We start from the raw sequence: 10,452 nt of genomic DNA, 5'->3' as shown, positions 1-10,452 counted from the left end.
TTGTCCTTAAAGTCACTGATCCTAGTCGGTCTCCCTTCTCTGCCCCCTTGTTAAACATGCCAACCAAATTTATCAGGATTCTTACTCAGAGGTGTTTTATTCACTGTACTTACGCAGCTATTTTGCACACAAATATTTCTACTTTCTACCCTTTACTTTCTCACAACTGGCTTTTTACCTTTAGAGATATTCTAAATAAATTCTTCTTTATTCATGAAGCACTTTTACATTTCCCAAGTACCAAAGTGCTGCACAGTGAACAACAGCAAACCAATACAACAACTCAGATTAATTCAATTCAATTCAGTTTATTTACATAGCTCCAATTCACAACACGTCATCTCATGGCACTTCCCAATTCAACCAGATCATACAGTCAAATTGATTCAAAGTTTTCAATCTAAGGCATTCAATTAAATAAAAAAAAATAAAAGCATTAAATACATATAACCAAATTAAAATAAGAACCCCAAATGTCTGTAATAAAAACTGTTTAACATGACAGGCTAAGATCAACATCTCATGTAGTTATGTGTAAGTTGAAAGCTAAGGCAAGAGCTAAGGCTTTCAAATCAGAAAGAGGTAGACTCTTTAATACATAAAGGAAGGTTGTTCCACATTTTAGAGCTGCCATAGAAAAGGCTCAATCCCTCCTTCTTCCTTTTAATTTTAGGCCCATCAAGAAGCAGCTGATCTATTAATTTTATATATATAAAGTCTGATCTGTTTATATTAATAACTATATGATGTAACAGCTGCAGTATAACAGGAAAAACCAAGAGCACAAAGAGAATCTTTCCAGTTGGAGCCCAGTTTAGAGTAAAACATTGATAATGACATGGATGAAGACACGGTGCTGGAAAACTTTGCAGATGGTGAATCAGATTCTGAAACATTCCTCATCCAATCCCATCCTGTCCCCCTGTATTAGATTTTACATGTTGATTATGTTTCAAGTTTTATTCAGTTCTAATGCTATTTGCAACTTTATTGCTATGAATACCGGAGCTCTAAAATAGTTCAGCTAATTAACCAGGATTTCTGTGCATAAACTGTTTTTATTTCAAGAGTATAGTTTTTAAAAATTATTTTGCATAATTTTAGGCAAAAACTTCATTTTACTTAAGGACATTATGGAACCTGTACTTTTTCATTTTTGCTTAAAATTAATGGCTTCTGTACTTTTTTTTTCTTTTACCAGAGTCCAGTTTAACATGGATATTTGTACTTGTACTTAAATAGAGAATATGAGTCAATCAGACCCTGTTGGTACTAATACAGCTGATGATTGTGAGAACATGAGAACCAAATCAGTATAATTATTAGTGAAGCAAATGTTTCGATAGACAGCATGGTAGGACAATGTGTAAAATATTTTCATTGTAGTGAGAAGTCTCTTGGTTTGGATATTACAGCATGAAGTTTGCCTGTTTTTCCTGTTTCTAGGTGGGGTCTCTCCAAGAATTCCAGTTTCCTCCCACAGTCCTATAAACGAGACTGTTAGGTTAATCTGTTAGTTAGGAAGGAAGGAAGGAAGGAAGGAAGGAAGGAAGGAAGGAAGGAAGGAAGGAAGGAAGGAATCCACCACAAATGGATTAAATAAATATTAAGTAAATATTAAAGTAAATATTAGAATCTCAATATGATTTAAATACTGATAGTCCTAAGTCTACAAACTAGTTTAAAGTCAAGTTTATTTTTATTGTTTTGAGATCTTGACTTATGCACAACCTTAGCATGCCAAAGTGTTTCCAGTATGAAACTATAAAAGATTTTATAGGTTTAAAGTTATCTTTTTCTTGGAGCTTTGTAATAATTCAAAGCGTATCAATAGTTTTCAATATACATTCTTGGAAAGTGTACTCTTTTGAAAATAAGTGTACAAACAAGTGTGTAATTAAGTGTACCTGAGACACTTAAAAAAAAGGAAAAGGTTTCCTGATTCTCTGAAAACATCAAAACTCCTTTTGCCTTGGGCCTCGTGTTTAATCTGCTTCTGAGATCCTCTGCACCAGTTCACACAGACCAAACACAGTGTTCTTTTTTCAGATGGGTGAGTCTACTGAGTCATTAAATTTGCGTACCTTGCTAAATGAAACTGTACAAATGTCACAAAACCAGCAGAGGTGGGGTGTGTCGTGTTGTGGCTTGTTTGGTGAGGCATGACCTGAGAGCCTTGGTAACAATCGAGGACAACCAGTTCATTTTTTTAATGTTAATCTAACGTGACTCTCTAAGGGAGGAGCTAAGGTGTATATAAAGGAGGAAAGCACCAACAGAAGCACATTGCATTATTTTCCCACAGAGAAAAAACCAACACATGGAAGGTAAGCTTTGCCTCAAAAGAAGCTTTTGCACACGTTTTTCTTACATTTCTCTTCTAATAATTAACATATGTCATGCTGCTGTTAACTGAATTTTGTTTTCGTTATTGCAGACTTGAGCATCAAGTATGTCAACCTGGAACTTGCAGAAAATCTGCAGAGACACAGAACAAATGGCTTCAGCAACACCGAAGCATTGGTGGTGCGAAGAGGGGCTCCCTTTCAAATTACCGTCCAGCTCAAAGGTCGTCCCTTTGACCCCAGGACAGATTCTGTGAGGATTAAAGTCACCTTAGGTACTACCACACCTCCTTTATGGGTTGTGAAAGCTTGTTACCAATCAGCCAAGTTGAGCCAACATTTAGAATATATCTCTCTGATTGTTTCCTCCTTTTTTCTCATATTCCTCAGGTCGGCTGTATGCAGTGATGCCAGTGACTTTCTCAGGAAGGAACCCTTCTTCCCGCTGGAATGCTTACATTGACCCAAACAACCTAGACTTCCAGAGACTCTCCATCTTCGTCTCCTCTCCTGCTTCTGCCTCAGTGGGACGTTACAAATTTCAACTGTATGTGTCCTCACAAGATGGCCAGAGGAGTGCCGTGGTGGGCGATTTCACCATGCTTTGCAACCCTTGGTGTTCTGGTGAGTTGAACTCAAAGAGGATTCATGTGAATTTTGAATTGATGTGCTGTTTTTGGAAAATATTCAATGTTTTTCTCTGTTACTGAAGTTGCAGAATACCATAATCAGATAAACCATATCTTTAAGATAGATATGGTTTATCTGATTAAACAAGTCTTATATTATGTTTTTCAATCAGTTGTTGGAAATTTGGGAATGCTTTAATTCTTCACAGGAGTAGAGGGCCACTCCTAGTGGAGAAGTGTTCAAATAAAAATACATTCACTTTTTAAAATGCATAGTGCTAGTATATTTAAGAGCAGACATGCTAAGCCTTGGTAAACCTGTTAGAGGCTTAAAATTTCTAAACACACATTTAAATAATTGTTTTAATTAAGGAGATAACATTTTTTGTTAAATGTCAAATAGATATTAAGTAATCCAAGAGTCCACATAATCCAAAGATCAAGTAATCAAGTGAAGTAATCCTTATAAATGGTGACACAATATGCACTTTAGCAAAATACACTCATCAGACAATGCAAAAAAATAAACTAACGTTTGAGGCCAAATTTACTTTTTGTTGTTACATACAAGTAATTTCTACATATAGTCTTTGACTTTTAGAAATATTTTGTAAAATTACACTTGATAGTTATGCATTGGTTAATTATCTATTTAAAGTACAGCTCAGTGCTAATAGATGGAACTAAAAGAGACCACAGTACCATTTAAACTACATTTTAAGCCACTTTAACATGATGTTATTTTCTAATGAAAGCTTTTCTTTTTCTCAGATGATGCAGTGTATATTCCTTTTGAGGATCAGAGGGAGGAATATGTCCTGAGTGACTCTGGATTGCTGTTCATGGGAACCCCACTGAACCTTATCGCAAGACCCTGGTCCTTTGATCTGGTATGAAAGTTATTTCCAGAACATTTTTATTCAAGATTTAGGGAGAAGTCAACTGCAACTTGATTTAATTTTGCTTTATTCAAATGTAATACATTCTGTAACATAAATTCATTAAATCAAGGTAACCTACAGAAATTTAGTAAGTTTACTAAAACATGCTTTTTCTTCTTGTCTATACAGTATGAGCCTGGTGTTCTGGAGGCTTGTCTGGATTTGCTCAAAGTGAGCCCTCAGCATATAAAAAACAAAAGGAAGGATTACATGAACAGAGCCAATCCCGTTTACATCAGCCGCGTCGTCTCTGCCATGGTGAGACGTCAGACACAGCATGACATACAGTACAAAATGTGAACAACTCATGGAAGGGTTCCTCTTCACAGCATGAGTGAACTCATTAGCATATTAACACCAGGTTGTCCTGAACACTGTGTTTCAGAACCTGCCAACATAATCTCTCACTGCTTGGCACGGTTACAATTAAAAACAATGTAAAGGCAGTGTAGTGTAATTACAGTTTTCTCATAGAGTGGTCATCAAACTGCCACTGCCAATCCAGTTCCTGCAGAACATACAGCATGTCGTTTTAAACTGATGTTTAGTAAATCATGAGGTTGGAAAATAATCAAAAACTTTCCTTGTGTATTAGATCAACTCTGAGGATGATCGAGGTGTACTGAAAGGCAACTGGACTGATGACTTCAAACAAGGTGTCAGCCCCTCAAGGTGGACAGGAAGTGGGGACATCTTGAGATTGTGGGCCAAGTCTGGTTACAGCCCTGTCAAATATGGACAGTGCTGGGTGTTTGCTGCCGTCATGTGCACAGGTATTCATAACCAACTGATCTTCAGATAAATTACCTTAAAGCTCTGCAGCTTAAGCCTAAACTTTCATGTTAAGAATTTTTGGCATTACTGTGAACATCTTGTGTTTTCATCACCTCGTTTAGTCATGAGAGTTCTCGGCATTCCTTGCCGCGTCATCACAAACTTCAACTCGGCTCACGACACCAATGGCAACCTGGTGATTGAAGAGTACTACAGCGAAACCGGACAGAAGTTAAACCGCAGTCAAGACAGCATATGGTTAGTATTGATCAATATCAGGATAAAGGTGTAATAAATGTGGCCTATCTTCTTAATTTATGAAATAACCTTCATAATGCTTGATCTTTTGATCAGGAACTTTCATGTGTGGGTGGAGTGCTGGATGAGACGCACAGATCTTGGGCAAGATATGGATGGGTGGCAAGTTCTTGACCCAACACCACAGCAGAGAAGTGGAGGTATGTGAGGAGTTCTGCCATTTATTCCTCTTTGCTCTTTCCTTAAGAGTTGTTATTTTTAAACGTTTATTTGAACTTTATTTTCTCTTATATTTCATCAAGGAGTGTTTTGCTGTGGACCTGCTCCAGTCAAAGGAATCAGGAATCAGCGTACAGACCTAATTTATGACATCCCATTTGTCTACTCCTCGGTGAACGCCGATGTGCACACAATCATCTTGTCAGGCCAAGATCATGTTGTTGGCTTCAGCAAAGACACAGAGAAAGTCGGATCGCTTATCTGCACTAAAGCCGTTGGCTACCCAAGAATGCAGAACATCACAGGGGACTACAAATACCTCAAAAGTACGATCCCCAAACAAAATATGAATGCATTTCCCCCAAAACTAATTTTATCAAGTGAAACGAAGCTCAATTCGACTATTCATTCAACTTTTTTTTTTTTTTTAACAGGTCCTACTTCAACCCTTTCATCGAGAAGCTCCACAATTTCGAATGACTCCACACTACGCAGAGGTATATTTCCAACCAATCTACCTCACTTAGGTTTGAGGTTAATTATCTGAGGACAATGTCATAATTTCCACTGGTTCCTTTTATCTTTCAGCCTCCACATCTAAGGGCGTGACAGTCTTCCTAACGCTGACTAAATCTCCTGTTGCTGGGGAGCCAATCGTCTTCCTGGTGAAAGTAATGAACAAGCAGAAAAGACCCAAGATGATGAATATACATCTGAACGCTCAGGCAAAAGAGTACAACCACAGCCCCAGTGAAACCTTCTGGGAAAAACACGGTGCCATACAGCTAGCACCAATGGAAGGTAAATCTATGTTTCCTCTCTTTTGTGCCTTTAGATATTTTTTTTCTTTTTCCTATTACTAAAAATAAAACATTTATTTCATGTATTTAAATTCTACAGTCAAAGTTGCAATTATTTATTTATCGTTTTCTATTTTCAGTCAAAGTCATCCAAGAGCATATCCTTCCAGCACAGTATGAAGAGGTGGTAGGAGATGACCTGATCAACCTGGCAGTGGTCCTGGAGGACATAGCCACCAGAGAGCGGGTTCTTGCCTCAGAGGAGTTCAACATCTCCAGCCCAGAGCTCATTATCCAGGTATTCATAATGTGCAAAACAAACATTTTTGTCTTTATACGCCTCAATTTGCAAAATACGTTTTCTGACATATCTATTTATTTTTATTCAGGTTGCAGAGGAAAACTCTATGGTGTCAAACAAAGAGTTTGCTGCCACCGTGACTTTCACCAACCCGTTCTCTCACCCGGTCAGCGGCATACTGACTGTTGCTGGGGCTGGGCTGATTGCTGGCACAAATCAGTTCAGGTAGGATTGCACTTTTGTTATTTTAATGTATTACTCATGTGGTTAATATGTAACATTGGTGGTTTGTGCAAGAAACAAAGGCTTACAATTCAAAGGGAATGTGGCATCAGTGGGAATGTCACTGAGCAGTTGTGTATTCGGAAGGAATGTAGGTGTGACTATTGTGTGAAACAAGTCACAAAGAACTCTCCCAAATATATGTGTACATAGAAAAAACATTAAATTGTGATAGATTAGATTAATTATACTTAGATTGATATTTTTGAAATTGTTGTACCTTATGTATTTTTTTTTTGTCTTTCTGTAGGATGCCCCCACTTCGTCCAGGAGGTAGAGCAAGCCAGACCATCACCTTAATCCCAAACATGGCAGGTGTAAAGATGCTGCAAGCCAGTCTGTCGCTTTTAGACACCAACATCACAATCAGAGGCTTCAAAATGATCTCTATTAACAGTATTTAGCTTCTGCAAAACATCTTGTTTTCTTTGCGTTATCCCAAGTGACTAATATGTGAATATAATTTTTTATTATTTATTTTTTGCTATTTATATATATATATATATATTTGATGAATGTAATAAAAATACGTGAAATATCCTGTAAGACTTGAAGGTTTGAAATGAGAGATTTTTTTTTCTGCTGTCCTTTATACAGAAAAATAAATGAATATAAAGTGTACCATGTTGTACTGTGTTTCTTCTCAATGCCACTCAGTTAAGAGTAACCAATCACAATCTAGTTTCATTTGTCAAGCACTTAAAAACAACCACAGCTGACCAATGTGCTGTACAGAAAATAAAATCTAAAACATAAAACAGTAAAGATGAAAACAAAACAGCTAAAACATGGGTAAAAAACACATTACACAATCAAATCAATAAATTTGTGTAAAAAGATAAAAGGAATATAGGGATAAAATACATAAAATACAGCCCACTGTGTGTTAAAAACCAAAGCGAAGAGATGGGCAAGAGATTTAAAAACAGTCAGTGCATTGATTTAAAACCAGATTGGAAAACATTAAGAATATTTTGGTCTTTTAAAAAGGCTATTAACTAATTGCAAAGTAACTTCTCCAGGATTTTGGAAATGAAAGGCAGTTTGGAAACTGGCTTGAAATTGGTGAGAATTGCAGGATCTAGGGGCTGTACAAGTGCATGTTTAAAATTTATAGGGACCACACCTGAGGACAGACTGCTGTTGATAAGTGCAAGAACAGGTTAGTAGGTTAACAGTAGGAAAGACCTATTTAAATAATCGAGGAGGGACAGCATAATTTGGAGAAAATGAGGGCATCAACCTACCAACAGTCTCCTGTAGACAGAACAGAGTCTCAGGCTGGAACTGGTCATAAACAGCTGAGCAGGAGACAGAGCAGCAGGGGAGATGAGAGCCCCAGCAGTTTGCAGTATGCAGATATGTGGAGTTGTGGTTAATTTTATGCCCTGAAGAGGGAGACATTTCCCTATGGAAAGTACAACTGACCATTAAGTACAGTTGTTTGGTTGGTAAATGAATGCTTATTTTTCTAATCCTTTCTAATTTCAAAATTTTAATAGAAAAAGGAATGCTCAAGGTTAGGTATTTGTAGCTTTCAGAAACCAATCTTTCAGCAGAATTACATCAGCCGTTTGCTTAGACCCATTTGGGTGGTTCCTAGCTTCCTCTCAAAGGTGTCATACATTATTCACTTCTCAAGAAAGTTCAAAACGTTAAAAAAGAATAAAAAGAAACTTAAAAAAATAAATAGTGTAAAAATGTACAACAATCACAGCTTAATTAGCCTATATCAAACTTCTGTAATTTATTTTAGGTATCTCATTTTTCAAAGATATCATGTGATTCACATTCCTGATTAGATATATGTGAAAGGGACATTTAAAAAAAGCAAAAAAGTTTTAGAAAAATATTTAAAACCAGTTTCTAATAAGATGTATTATAATTTTTTATTTAAGCAATCATCAGTTCAGAGTTATGGTGTATTTACACCTCATATACACCTTACATTAGCAGATTTTTCCAAAAAGAAAGAAAAATCTTGATTGTTTTTAAAGATATATTTTTTATTTTATTACTTAAAGACCTTTATTCATTAACCTAATTAATTTATGTCAAAATTAACAAGGAGTATGTTGAAACCAAAAACTCATATACAGGGTAAAGAAGGCGATTTTTGCCTCAGTATCTGACATTACATCAGACTATCACTCAAAATGTACTAAATACTGGATTTATAAGTGAGATTTTTTTATATGAAAGATTTTGCATTAAATCATGTTAGTCTCAGACAGAGACACAGTGTTCCTCTCCCTTAAGAACTTTATGATTGCATATAATGATGTTTATACTTACATATAATGGATTAGCTGTCTAAATGTGGCACAGCCAGACATCTGGAAAAATTTGACTTAATCAGGAGCAAGTCTAATTATGCCAACAAGTGTCCTATTCACCTATTAAAATTATAGTAACCTTACAAAGGAATAGTTACTTTATTCCATTAAACCTTCGAATAATAAAAAGAAAAATTAGTTGTAATATATAATAGTCATAATGTCTCAAAAATGAAAATATTTATCATCCCATTTGAGTGAAATGGGGAGAGATTTAGTCTTATTTAATTTTTTAAAAATGGGGGGAAAGGGTGAAACAGCTTTCCATACAGTTTTTGGAGATATCTGGTTACTAATGTATTTATTTTAAATGGCGTATATGCTTGGAAAATCAGAGAAATTGTTCATTAGTTAGTTTTAAGAAAAATTGAAATAAGATGCTCAGATTTGTGCATCTCTAGTTGTATAAATCTTTTAAAATACATGTTTGCATTGTCATTTATTCTTCTGTATTGCTTAAAGATTATTGTTTTTTTTAATATTATTGGAATTAGATCTTTGTGTAGAAAAAACTCCAAACTCTGCGTTCCCCAAAATGCAATTAATTTATTTTTCATTATTTCTACTGAAACATTCAAAACAAACAGACAATAAAGCATTATATACAAACCATGACTAAGCTTGCAGGTGTTGTAATCAGCACATGCATAACCATAGCCATAACAGTTTCTATACATTCCAAACACATTAAATGGAAAGGTAAAGTAAAACAAAAAAGTGTCAACATACAACCCAGAATCAAATACAAGTTTTTCAAGCACCGGTCTAAATACAGCCTCTGCATGGCAACTTCTTATCCAAACATTTTACAAGAACGTAGCTCTAGCCGTTAAGGATGATATATCAAACTGTCCTACTAACTCACTGCTGTAGAGTTAAACCCATAATAAATAACTTTAGTTTAGGTTCCACAATGCGGACCATTTGAGAATCTAAAAATCAGAAAAAGCTATTTGTAATGAATTAAGTAGAATTTTAGTGGAAGAAGGCTTTCGTAAAGTACATATTGGTGCAAAAACAGTAATGTTCAGAAAACTGAATTCCACAGAGAGCAGTAAAAGCTTGATCAATCTGAATATTTTATTTATCTTGATTTTAACATAAGAGTCAGAATTTGCATTCAGTGCAACAATTGGGACACAATCCACAAACTTGAGATTTTCTAAGTTAGAAAAAATAACATGTTCTTTGTTTAATACTAGCAGTAAAAACCATGTTCCCTGGGATTAGTTAAGCTTTGGTCCCGTCTTTTCTTGTCTGCCACACAGTTTGATTGAAGCACTTCTGGCTTTATGTTTGTGTCCTCTTTTGCAGCTGTGATTTCATGCCTGCTGTTAATGTCTTTGCTGTGGTGTTCAGCAATATTGACGTGAAATCAGTCCCAACAGGACAGGCAAAATGAACTCCAAAAATAAAGAGTGCAGAGCTTGAGAGCTGCTGCCCTCTAGAGGTAGTCCATCTCCAGTGCATGGCTCAAAGCTTCCAGGTCGGCACGGCAGGACACCCTCCAGAACGGCATGTTCTTCTGATTACAGAAACAAAAGGCAAAACAGATTTGGTGTTAATG

The 10,452-nt window shown here is 35.9% G+C and overlaps 2 protein-coding genes across 5 annotated transcripts in view; one reads left to right on the top strand and one right to left on the bottom strand.

Moving 5' to 3' along the window:
- The first annotated feature begins 2,221 nt into the window (after positions 1–2,221).
- LOC107103451 (protein-glutamine gamma-glutamyltransferase 5-like) lies at positions 2,222–7,140 on the top strand. Its single transcript, XM_015403164.1, has 14 exons — positions 2,222–2,327; positions 2,438–2,620; positions 2,736–2,969; positions 3,746–3,864; positions 4,045–4,173; positions 4,511–4,688; positions 4,812–4,947; positions 5,044–5,147; positions 5,250–5,492; positions 5,601–5,663; positions 5,755–5,967; positions 6,107–6,264; positions 6,356–6,492; positions 6,800–7,140. Exons 1-14 carry the CDS (start codon positions 2,321–2,323, stop codon positions 6,951–6,953), a joined length of 2,058 nt encoding a protein of 685 aa, XP_015258650.1. The 5' UTR covers positions 2,222–2,320; the 3' UTR covers positions 6,954–7,140.
- Positions 7,141–9,414: 2,274 nt separating this feature from the next.
- The window catches only part of LOC107103454 (eyes absent homolog 2-like), a 34,141-nt gene continuing 33,103 nt past the window's right edge, over positions 9,415–10,452 (bottom strand). For 3 of the 4 annotated variants that reach the window (XM_015403171.1, XM_015403169.1, XM_015403170.1), the window contains one exon: positions 10,330–10,410. In XM_015403171.1, coding sequence (XP_015258657.1) covers positions 10,330–10,410 — 81 coding nt within the window. Of the gene's footprint in view, positions 10,411–10,452 lie in introns of all 4 variants that reach the window. The other variant, XM_015403168.1, reaches the window with a different exon arrangement.

This window comes from Cyprinodon variegatus, unplaced genomic scaffold (assembly GCF_000732505.1).
Source record: "Cyprinodon variegatus isolate N-32 unplaced genomic scaffold, C_variegatus-1.0 Scaffold1452, whole genome shotgun sequence".
In the NCBI taxonomy this organism is placed as follows: domain Eukaryota; kingdom Metazoa; phylum Chordata; class Actinopteri; order Cyprinodontiformes; family Cyprinodontidae; genus Cyprinodon; species Cyprinodon variegatus.
This window is presented reverse-complemented; position numbering and strand designations above follow the sequence as displayed.